Here is a 12409-nt window from a genome sequence, read left to right as displayed (position 1 = left end):
AAGCTGTTGAACCTAAGGACTTTCTAGACTGCTTTTTAGTTGGCATCATGGACCCAGAATTATGCTGGAAGTTTCTTGCAGATAACTTTAACTGGTAGCTACCTGACACACACACTGCCCGTACTCCTTCCTGTGCCACCGCTGAGCCACCCCAGACTGTTTGCTTCCCTCCAGCCTGTGCCCGGAGCCTTTCCCGCCCAGGACAGGAGGCAGCCACATCGAGCTGTTTGAGTGGCCAAAGTGAAACTTGTTTCCTATCCTTAGGGCCACACCAGAAAATAAGACTTACCGTCTGATACAGTTATCCACGTAACTACTAGATTCTTTTCATTCGTGCTGATTGCTTGAAAAATCAGAACTAAGGCTATCTTATTTTTTAATAATGATTCATTCCTCCCAAATATAAAAATAGTGTGGAATCATTATGGAAAATTCAGAAAAATGAAGCTTGCTACAAAGAAAATTATGCAAGGTTCACAAATAGCCACAGGTCATATCTTGATTTGCCCTCTTTGGTCATTTGCATGCAAACACATGAATTTATGTACATATGTGTAAATAAACAAACATATGTGTTCATTTATGCATTCATTCATTCAGTGAAATTTGTTTTGAACTCCTGGCAAATGCAATGTCAGGCACTGTTCTGGGTGCCAGGTGAGTTTACCTTCTAGCAGATACACACATCCTCATACACACACATATATCCCTGTCCCCACAAACAATAAAATTTATTTGCATCCTGGCTGTTTCTCTTAATATCCATCATGAGGATATTCCCATGCTATCCCACATGCTTTAAAAGTTTCATTTTTCATTCCATAGAATATTTCATCCTATGACTATATCATGCATATTTCACCATTGTCCTATTGGTGAACATTGTAATTGGGTCCAGCGTTTGACTATAAATGCAATTTTAAGTGCTCCAAATGCCCCACACATCTGTCTTGGATATTTAAATGCATCCTTTAGGGAAGCACATCACCACCCAGGATAGCTCCAGCTCTGCATGCTCACGAGCTCCCTGGACCACCTGGCCTTCTGCTTTTCTATCCTCACATCCTCTCATTCTCCCGTTGCCCACAGACCGCAGACATACTGGTCCTCTGTCTCTCCCTCCAGACGTGCCAGGCTTGTTCTCCCTGAAGGGCTTTTGCACTAACCATTTGTGCTTTCCAGAATGTTCCTCCCCCACAGTGTGGTTGGCTTCTTCTTGTCAATCAGAGCTCTTTATGAATGTCACTTCCATAGGTCGCTTGTTCCTCAAAACCACCCCATCCAAAGAAGCCACTAGTCACTCTCTATGACAATCCCTCCACTTTAGGTTTGCTATAAAACTTATGCATATTCAATTTTTATTACTAACTCTTTTTTATTATCCACCTCCCACGCCAAGGTGGGTAAGCCCCAGGAGGGCGAGAACCTTGGCTGTTTTGTTTGTTGCTGCGTCCCAATGTGCAGGACAGTGCCTGGCTCTGAGTAAGCTTTTAAGAAGTATTTGTCGTGTCAGTGAGTGAGGATTCTGAGGATTTTGAAGGGACATTGCATTCAAATGAATAACTGTAAAGATTTGTCTGAATGGAGGCTAATTAATATTATATGCAGAATGATCTGTAATAACTGATGTCCAAAAGTCAATTTTCTTGACACAACCCCAGTATTTTTATAATAAAAACATTTATTTCCATATTTTTATATAATACAAGTTTTGTATACAGATTCTTTAGACATTTGAGAAGATAAAAAGAACGCATGTCCCTATTGTTCTGGTTCCAACTGGGAAAAACATCACGTGAAAACGTTCCACCATTTTGACGTATTATTGTGATTGGAGATCACGTCTGGGGCTCACATCTATGGATCACCTTTTCCTGGCAGACTCTGTGGTGACAGCGACTGCCCAGCTGAGAAACAATCCGTCACTCTGTGGGTCGGAGGGAACTTTAAACAGGATCTGCTCACAGTTCCTCGGTGTACGTACTGATGGGGAAAATGAGGCCAGGAGAGGGGAAGAGAAGTTCACTGCCGCCCCGGAGCTGGCCAGTGGCAGGTCCCCAGCTCTGACTGCTAGTTCAGGGAGCTGTCTGCCGTGGTCCTCCCATCCTCTTTAATGATGTGTCCCTCTAGTGGTTCACCCATGTCCTGAGATGAAGAGGAAAACTTACCCAAAAGCAAACACCGTGGGAACTGCACATTTTTCAGAAGAGTTCCCCACTTAGATTTTGGTACCCAGGGAAGAGTAGGATAACAGGTCAGGGAATTCTCAGACACAGGGGCGAGTGCAGGGGAGGGGAGGGACGCATGTTTCCGTAGGAACGTTCCAGGCCACTGAAACGGTGAATGTTGCAGTTGGACACAAGTTGGAGGAGCCTTTACTGCTGTTACTCCTTGGCCGAGACCCCAGGGAGTCAGGGTATTGCTTTGCTATTCTGATGTGTGACTGTCTTGGTAAAATATTTTCAATCTCTATAGCAGCAACCCATTCATTAGAAGTTTTGGGATTAGAGAGAACTATTCAGTCTTGATTTTCTCTGCTTGGGATACTTGTCCTTTTCAAGTTTCTGTTGTTGTCTCTCTTCACTTCTTATATTTAAAAATTTATTTATTTACTTTTGAGTAGGTACTGTATCAAAGGCATACAAATGAGCTAGAAAGAATGGTATAATAAATTGCATCTACTTAGCTTCCACATGATTGACTTTTTCTTTATTTTCTTAGCAAAGTTTCTTCCTGAAACGCGCACAGCCTTTATAAGCGTGAGCAGCTTTTCTTTTTGGTGTGGTAGACCAGGAGGGCATCCCAGCGCCCCAGCTGGGGAAGATGAGGTGGTAATTGAAAAACAGAATCAGAGCAGCTCTCATTCCATCATCGCTGCGAGGTGCAGTATCCTTAGTGAGTTGGAGCGGTGCTTCTCAGCGTGCCATTCCAGCACCAGCATAATCAGCAGCGCCCGGGGGCTCGTCAGGCATACAATTTTGGGAACCCCACCCCAGGCCTTCTGAACCAGAAACTGCAGGTGGCCTGTGATCTGGGTTCTAAGAAGCCATCCAGGTGATTCTTGTGCATGCAGCAGTGTGAGATGCACTGCTTGGAGTGTGTTCTCCGGAGTCCCGCTGCCCAGGTTCTATCTCAGCTCCAGCACGGATAAGCTGTGTGACGTGGGGCAAGTTACTTCTCTTGCACTTCAGTTTCCTTTGCCAAATGAAGGTAATGAAAGTACCTACCTGTTAGGACTTATGTGCAGATTAAATGAATTTCTTCCTGAAGGTATTTAGAATAGTGGCTCATAAGAAGTGCCAGAAGACTGTTAGCTATTTTTATTACTAGTGTCAACTACACCAAACACAGTTAGCTTTGATAATGACAATGAAATAACTGTTGAGTAGTCATTATTCTTATAATCCATAGAGTAAATGCAGGCTCTCTACTTGGAGAAAAATGTATTTTTCAAGAATGTAAAGTGTTTCACTTAGGGTAAATATTATATATGAATATGAGTGCTGTATATCCATTTGAAAATTTTGCAAAGAATATCTTTGAACAATTTTAAAGCATAAATGAAATGATTCTCTCCTAGCTCTCCACCCTGCCTTTTAAGAAGTGGGCATTTAGGACTTGACTTCTAACTTGTCTTTTACTCATGAATTAGTGAATAAATAACTAGGGAAGGCTCTCACTTTCCTCCTCCTTCCTTCTTTTCTAATTTCTTATGCAAAATGGTTTTGGTTATAATTAAATGGGGACCCTAGCACATCTCTGACCATGTGATGGGGGTGGGAGCATGGGTTTCATCCGTGTCTTGGGTCCTGAACAATTGCATGGGTTCCCCTGTTAAATCCCCTTCTCCGCTTGCCAGCTGCTTCCAGGCGACAGAGGAGGGGAAGTGGCTGGGAGGGAGGGCTGTGGATGCCTTTGGGGTGCTGCCCTTCAGCTCCCCCCGTGTGGAGTCCTTCCTCCATTCCAGGTGGAGTCTGTGGCTGGCATCAGTTTGGTTTCTCAGTGCCTCTGTGGATCGCCTGCCTCCACTCTGCAATCTTAACCCTGTGATAGTTCATAAGGGGTTCCTCAGATATTTGTAACCAGTTTCTGTTCAGGAGAGATACCTCATTGTTGGGGTCAAATACCCCATCTTGCCTTTCTCTAAAATATAACACAGTTTCAAAGGAGAAAGCAAGTGCCTAAGAAGGAGAAGATGACGATGGCAGAGTGTTTCAATGAACCATGGTGGTTTTGAGTTAAATAAAACTAGGAAGAAAAATTTAACATTTTATTTTTATTACTGCTTGCCCCAGCTGAAAGGTAGATATGAAAACCTTAACTGGGTGAATAAGACATAGAGACTACAAATTATTATCCAGAAGTTCAGCTTCTCTGATATGTTTCCATTCCTCTGCGTCCTGCATGGAGAAGCCAAGTGCAAATGCCTCGAAAGGGAGAAATCTAATTTTAGGCATAGCTGTTAATTTGGTTTCCTAATTATCTAGTTTTAAATTCTGGCAGTGAGTAGCCAATGCGTGTGAAACACATTGTTGGAAGTTGAAATTTACAAGCATCATTATGTAGTGCTGTAAGATTTGCACTAACCCGGAAGGATTATTTGGGTGTCTAATGAAGCTTCTGAAATGGCGTATAGGCAGTTATTACTCAGAGTATTGACTGAACAGGGTGAGCGTGCTGTATAAATTTGTGTAATTGCTTAACTAAGCAAATAGCTTTTTGTCACTTCTAGGTAATAATTTTACTTAAAAAGTAAACATTCCCGCATTTCCCCCTCCTTTCTGCCACACCCTGTTCCCTTTAGGAAGCTTTAATGTTCTTGTGCTTTTACTCTTGCTTTTCTGTGAAGTGGAAATTCGGGCCCTGTCGAAAGAACACAGCTGCTTCCCATCGTGCAATGAACAGATGTTGCTCTGAAGGTGGAGCATTTGGGTTGCAAACCTGCACTTGGTGCCCGCTCTGTATATGCATACGGTCTTGCGCTTTTCGCCTTTGTACCCTTGTTTCTCAATGAAACATGATTTTTTTTCGGCTGTTGTGGTCTCCTTTGTGAACACTCTTCCCTTTGCTTTTGCCCCGGTGAGGCTCAAAACGCCCAGCAGCTCCACGAACGAATCCAGTCGTCGAGCATGGACGCCAAGCTGGAAGCCCTGAAGGACTTGGCCAGCCTCTCCCGGGATGTCACGTTTGCACAGGAGTTTATAAACCTAGACGGCATCTCTCTCCTCACGCAGATGGTCGAAAGCGGCACTGAGTAAGCACCTTTTCATCCAGACTTCCAACATCTGTCCTGTTCGTTTCAGTGTTTTGAATATTGTTACACTCCTTATTCTTGCAGTTTCTAGTTTTAAAGACCAGGAACTTGGCTAGACTCGGGGAAAAATGGTTTTTAAGTTAATGGCTAAGTAGTGTGGGTTTGTAATTTCAGTAGCTTTATACCCTCCGCCCACCAGCCAGCCAGTATCTGAGAGAAGTAGGAATCCATCAGATACTATACCTGAAATTTCAGATTTAGGAGAAAAAAATATTAGGTCACTGTCTCTTGCCAACACTGAAATTATAATTCTACAAAATATCAATCCCTCACATCCCTTGCCTATCCCTAAGAAAAATTTTCCTCCCCTGACTCCATTAAAAACATTAGAATGCCTACTTATGTTTCAAAGTATTAAACCAGCTCGAGATATCATCCCTGACAAAAGTTTAAAAAAATTAACACTTAGATGCTTAAATACATGTCATTGATTATTTATTAATCAATTAATTGATTAATAAATTAAGTACAATAAACATGTATTGAGTATTTACTATATGCAAAGGAGTGGGGAGTGGGAGCATGTTTTAATGTGAGCCTTGCCTTTCAAAAATGGATGGAGACTATTTTATAGGCAGAATTAAATTAAGTGTAATTCCTCCTGAGAATTAGGAGTCTAGAGGGTAGACCTGTTAAATCTCAAAGAGCCTCACAGAGGAGGTGACAGTGCACTGGGCCTTGAGGACTTTGAGTTCCATCATGGAGAGGAAGGGACCGGTGCTTCTGGCTGGGAGTTCAGCTTCTCAGGGGGGCTGTGATCCTCTGGCATGACTGGGACTCTAGGAGCCAGGTGGGACTAGCTCTTACGTGCATGGAGAGACCACCCAACACCGGGGCAGAGTGAACAGGGAGCTGCCCCTTCCCTGTGGTCAGGAGCTACCAGCATAGACCAAAAGAGCATATAATTTAGAGCACGTGAAATTCCTGAACCAGTTAATTACATATTATTAATAATATAAATTAATAATGTATAGAGTCAGGATATGTATTTAGTAGGAAAGAGTACATGTCATTGAGAACTGGGATTTAAACCTAGGTTGTTTAAATCTCTCTTCAGTACCTAGTGCTACAAAGAATGAGCTGATGACTGTACATTTGGAGACCTCTCTGGGCCCCCTCCCTGCATGCCCCCCCCCCAGCCTGCCTTCCTTCCTTCCTTCCTCCTCCTACACTTGGCATTATTTAGCCTCTGCAGTTGGTATTAGTGAAAAATTCTTTTTTTGGTCATTCAAAGACAGGATGTTCTTTAGAGTTTGGAGTCGGGGATCTTACCTCACAGATGAGTAGAGAAAATCTCTATAACTGAAGAAGAGGAAAAAGAATCAAGTCCGAGAGGACTGACAGTCAGGCTTGGGTGATTGGAAAGAGTCAACTGCAGACAGGTTTATTTCTTCAGGGATGACTGAAACTCTGCTCATGAGAGTTTTGGAGTTCCTCAACTCGGCACGGGACAGGGAAATCCAACCCCTGGGTGTTATCAGAATCCGGAGCGGTTGTGGTAAATTGGAGTTGGAGCTTGAAATAGCTAGAAGGAAGTTGGATGGATTTAGGGATCCTTGCCAAGGAGCTTGACAAGGGAAAAGGGAAGAGCGTTCTGCGTGTGAGGGAAGCTCCAGGCTGGAACGTGGGGTGGAATGCGTCAGGGCCTTAATCCTTGTTTTTGGTGAGCAGTGGAGGAGGACAGGTTGTGATTATAAACACTTTCAGACATAGCTGTGCATTACTTCAAGTAGCTGCCAGACACGTAGGCCCAGGCTCTGAGTCCACCGCTGCTTTTAGTGGGACAGTGAGCCCTTTTGGGGAGGGATCTGGCCTTGGTGACATTTTCTAACATGTTAACTAAAAATGTGAAAATGTTGCCGTGTTTATTGATTTATCTAAGACGGAGCCATTGATGTATAGAGGGTGGTGTACTAGAGCCAGTCAAAATGTCACTTGCTAATATTAGGTGGTTCTGCCACAGATAACTAGGTAGCAGGGGCTTAAGCCTTTGAATATTCTGAATGATATTGTGTAAGTACTTCTGAAAATACCAGAATTGCAATCATAATTATAATGACTGTGGTATAGATGCCAAAGTCAGGATCCCTGTGATCTGCACCCCCAGTATGGGGCTGTGGCAGAGCTGTTTTGACATTGAAACTACATGCTAGACACTTTAGTTTTTTAGTTCCTTATTGTATTAGTTTGCTAGAGCTGCCATTACAAAATACCACAGACTGAGTGGCTTACACAACAAAATTTTTTTTTCCTCCCAGTTCTGGAAGCTGGAAGTTCAAGATCAAGGTGGTGGCGGGTTTGGTTTCTTCCAAGGTCTTTCTCCTTGGCTGCCCTTTCCCTGTGTCCTCACATGGCCTTTCCTGTGTATATGCACATCCCTGGTGTCTCTTTTTGTGTCCAAATTTGCTCTTTTTAAAGACATCAGTCAGATTGGAGTAGAGCCCACACTAATGGCCTCATTTTAACTTAATCACCTCTTTCAAGGCCCTGTTTCCAAACACAGTCCCATTCTGAGGTATTAGGGTTTACAGCTTCAACAAATGAATGTTTCGAGAGACACATTTCAGCCCATAAACACTCATCAAAGGGACACGACCACTTTTGCTTTGAAAGAAAAAGAGTAAAAACTGGTACTATGAATTTGCTTTGTCAACATTCCTACTTTTTATCAGTATATTGCCCTACTCTATAACTCATCTCCACCTGCAGAGCAGCCTAGTATCTCCGTATTGCACTTGCGCAGTCTGAGAGAATGGCAGTAGTGGTTTATGTCAGCCAAAGCAACTGAGTGCCTTCTTTTACCAAAGAGCATCATGCTAATTAACATTTTAATTATAATCATGGGCTGCATAATGACATATTGGTCAATGAGGGACCACAAATACCATGGTGGTCTCATTAAGATTGTAATAGAGCTTCTCTGTACAGGTGTACTATTTTTTATCTTTTATACTGTATTTTTAGTGTACCTTTTCTATGTTTAGGTATGTTTAGATACACAAAAACTTAACCATTGTGTTACAGTTGCCTGCAGTATTCAGTATAGTAACACACTGTACAGGTTTGTAGCATAGGAGCAACAGGTTGCTTACCATGTAGCCTAGGTGTGTAGTGGGCTATACTGTCTAGGTTTGTGTACGTACATTCTGTAATGTTCACACAAGGACAGAATTGCCCAATGACACATTTCTCAGAACATCTCAGAATGTCTCCCTGTAGTTAAGTGATGCATGGCTGTGTTCATAATACAGCCACATTTCAGACAGATAAACAGAACTCAGGACCAGTCTTTGGGTGAGTTCTCGTTTGCATTTGTCTGTTACACTTTCCCATCACCCTGTTTTTGGGAAGGGAAGATGTCTTTCCAGGTCACTTTTGGTATCCATCTCACTGTATCTAAGTTCAAAGTCATGCTACTTTCTGAGACAGAGGAAGCAGGGACCCAAGCTTCCTTCTGCTAGTGCTGCAACTCATGCTAAGAGGTGGCTCATTTGATCCACAGTTGTTTTTCAGATCTTTTGCTCAGATGAAAAAGAAAAAAGAAAAACATTTTTTCTTATAAGGAAACCTGGCTTCTCAGTTAAATTTATAGCAAGACTTTAATTAATTAACAGGAAACCTTTGGAATAGAAACTGCACAAATTAAATAGATCCTGCAATTTGGAAGGCATTTAGTCATGACTCCTGGGCAGACTTCCAGCTGGGGCAGGCGGAGGTTTCTAAGCAGGACCTGTGGAAATTTTTAGTAAATACTGAAGAAATGTGGCTGGAATTTTTCTCCTCACTTTTAGTAATAATGAGATTCAGAGATGACTTGCCTGCTTGTCATTACCCAAGGCTGAACTGTTAAAAGGTCTCTCTCTCCAGCTGGTACCAGGAGGGGCCCTGGGGCAAAACCAGCAACAAAGGAGCAAGGTGGGAAGTGTCATTGTCGCAAAGCACAGTGTTTAAACCCTGAATTTAACTTTTCTGTCTTGGTGGAATTTTGAAATTCTATTTCTAATTCTGCTTGAAACCTAAGTGTGGAAGGAAATAAAGTTGTAGGGAAACATGTTACCCCAACCTGAGCAAGACAAAGGAATACTAAAGAATGGATAATATTTCCAAAAGACAAAAAACAAACAAACCATAAAAGATGGGTATCAACAGATTTCTCAGAAATGATATATTTTATTTTATTTGAAAGGAAAAAAAATTGCACCTGCAACTTTAAGTCCGGTGTAGTGACTAATACTGCCCTTTTTTGGGTTTTAATAAAACACCATGTTTTTTGCCTATACCTCATGGACAGACAGTTTACTTCTGTATCCTTCCACTGTTAAATAGCCGTTCATCACTGGAGGCAGAAAAACAGGGAGAACATTTCCAAGAATGAAAGGACAGGATACTTATAGTTTCCTTCCCACTTGGCAACGGGACGGGAAAATTATGCTGTTGGAATGTGAGTAAGCTATAGCACCACCCTGGGCAGAAAAGTTGAGAGTGAAAAAAGTTAAAATCGTGAATTTACAAAGATTTCTAACAGTTTTTTTTTTGAATTAATGAATTCAATTCTTAATGAAAATCATATTTATTGTTTAAAAAGTATGTAAATAAGCAGAAGGAAAAATAAGAATCATGTGTAGTCTACCTTTCCACAGACCACCATTTTTAATATCTTGGTCTATTTCCTTTTTGTCTATTCTTTTATTAGTAGACACATACATATGCACAGGCTTTACAAAAGCAGAATCATCATATTCATGTTTTTATAATCTGGTTTTTGTACCTAACAATATTTCCATGTCATTAAATATTAGTCCTTGATCATTTTTGTTGTTTGCATATTATTTCATTTTAACAGCTTGTTGAAGTACAGCTGATACACAATATAACATAACAATTTGAAGAATGTGCACGGTATGGTTAATCACTTCCCTATTTTAGGACATTTATGTTGTTTTCAGGTTTTTTCCTGAACATTCTGTATTCAGCTTTTCTTTTAGCAGAATCTTTGTGAATATTTAAATTATCTTGTTGAAATAAAATTTTTGACTCAGAGAATATACACATTTTAAAGCTATTTTAAAATAAGGATAACCCAATAGCTTGCTGAAATGTGCTAATTTATACTTTACCATTTGTGTAGGGACATTTCTGTTTCTAATACCTTTCTCAGTTCTGGGCTGGTGTTCCCTTAGGCTTTCTAGTTTTCCTAGGAAAAACAGCAGTGGGATATTTATGTAATTCTCATTAATTGGAGGAATTCATAAGTGCTGTTTTATTTGTTTGGTTGAGGTCATTTCTACAAAATGTGGGTGTATTAGGAACAGTGGAAGGAGTCCCGTAGTTATTTCAGTAATATGTAAAGCCCTTAGGTAATTATCTTAAAAAGAAACAACATTAATTGTATGAATTATTAGTCCTCTGCCCATTCTGTCATACATATGACACAGATGGGAAGTTTGACGGATGCTGTGTGTATGTACATTAGGCGTGTTGTGTATAAAAAATATTATTGTTGCATTAACACAAGAACAATTTCATATTAAACTTTCATTAATCAGATTGCTTTCTCTTTGCCTGAACCATAGCTATTTTCATTTTCTAGGTGTTGTGAAAATTGAGATATGACTTGAATTATGCACCCTGAATGATGTCTTGGCTTTGACATTACTTAGCCCCACACTCAAGATGGATTTGTAGGTTTTAATTCATTGAGCAAAGTGTATATCATGAGTGCTGAACAATATTCCTGACACTGGGTCAGGCACAGGAGGGGTAAGAGGAGGTGTGTGTGGAAAATACCATGTTGTATATGACAGCTTTGCTCTATGGGTGACTTTCTCTGAGATTTTGTTTTCACACAAAAGATGAACTTCTTGTTTGAAAGTAACTTTGTTAGCCTCCAGGGAGACAGATTACCAGCTCTAACTCACGCCACTGCTTCCGAGAACTTGGTATCTCTTATACGCCATGGCTGTTCTGGGAGGTCCAGGCCAGGCCACAGTGATCAGTCTACTCACTGCCCAGCAGCTAAGCCCAACTGACACGGTGCAAGTTTTGCACTTCACCTCAGAGGCCACAGACCCAGCCAAAAAGAAGCCGCTCCTGCGGTCTGTGCCAAGTCAGCTCTGGCTGTAAAGGCTGCCCGGGTTTTCCCAGCTCACTCTGCCTGTTTTCCTGGAGGTGCACTCTGCACAGCTTAGGGGGTCCCGGCTGGAACAGCCCCCTCTGGGGCCCAGCCAGAAATTTGCATAACAAAATCCCAAGAGGCTAACTTTCTAGGGCTTTGTCAGAGGTTGTGTGGCAGAAAATTCCTTCAACAGGATGGCCGCCTCCTCTCCCCTTTTGCTTTCTCTCTTTGTCTGTCACTCTAGTAATGGAAATGAGAAGGGATCACAGGGCCCATTGGAAAAAGAGATTATCTTCTGCTGGTGAAAAGAATGCTATTCCTTGGCCGAAGTGAGAGGTTTCTGGCCACTGTGAAGCATCAGCCTTTCCAGAATAATTTCTCTTCTGGTCACGTTCCTCTAAAAAAAAAAAAAAAAAAAAAAAAAAAAATGGGTTCTGTGTGTGTGTGTGTGTGTGTGTGTGTGTATACACGTACAGGTGGCGCGGGGGGCGGAGGGGGGGGATCCCAGTTAGGACACTAGATGAACAATACAACAAAAATTTCCCTCCTCTTTATGCATAATCTGAAGCCAGAGTGAGGTTGCAAAAGTTGAGGAGTAAGAAAGGCTGTGAGTCAGCACTGAATTATCTCTGCACTGTGGTCAGGGAGAACCCTCCAAAGTCAGGAGGTGAAACACATAAAAAACATAAGGATGCTCGGGGCCCTGGGCCAGAAAGTTATTTTGAAACTTTACAGTGACTGCTTTATATATTACACACACATGCATGTTATTTCAAAATAGTTTCAAGCTTACAGAAAAGTTGCAAGAATAGTCTAGAGAACTCCTGTTTGCTCTTCTCCTGGAGATCCATGGAGTGCCACCAGCAGTCCCATTCAAGACCTTTAATGCAAACAGCCCAACTCAAGGTGGCACCTGGCACCCACTTGTCCCGTCTCCTTCAATCTGGAACTGTTCCTCAGTTGTTCCTTTTTTTTTCATG

The 12409-nt window shown here is 41.7% G+C and overlaps 1 protein-coding gene across 5 annotated transcripts in view; it reads left to right on the top strand.

The window, feature by feature from the left end:
* Positions 1-12409, top strand: part of ELMO1 (engulfment and cell motility 1) — a 503740-nt gene that overhangs the window by 160914 nt on the left and 330417 nt on the right. For all 5 annotated transcript variants that reach the window (XM_045564710.1, XM_045564711.1, XM_045564715.1 and 2 more), the window contains exon 6: positions 5085-5254. In XM_045564710.1, coding sequence (XP_045420666.1) covers positions 5085-5254 — 170 coding nt within the window. The remainder of the gene's footprint in view (positions 1-5084; positions 5255-12409) is intronic.

This window comes from Lemur catta, chromosome 11 (genome assembly GCF_020740605.2).
Source record: "Lemur catta isolate mLemCat1 chromosome 11, mLemCat1.pri, whole genome shotgun sequence".
NCBI classification, from domain to species: Eukaryota; Metazoa; Chordata; class Mammalia; order Primates; family Lemuridae; genus Lemur; species Lemur catta.
The sequence above is the reverse complement of the archived record's forward strand: the minus strand, read 5'-3'. Positions and strand labels throughout refer to the sequence as shown.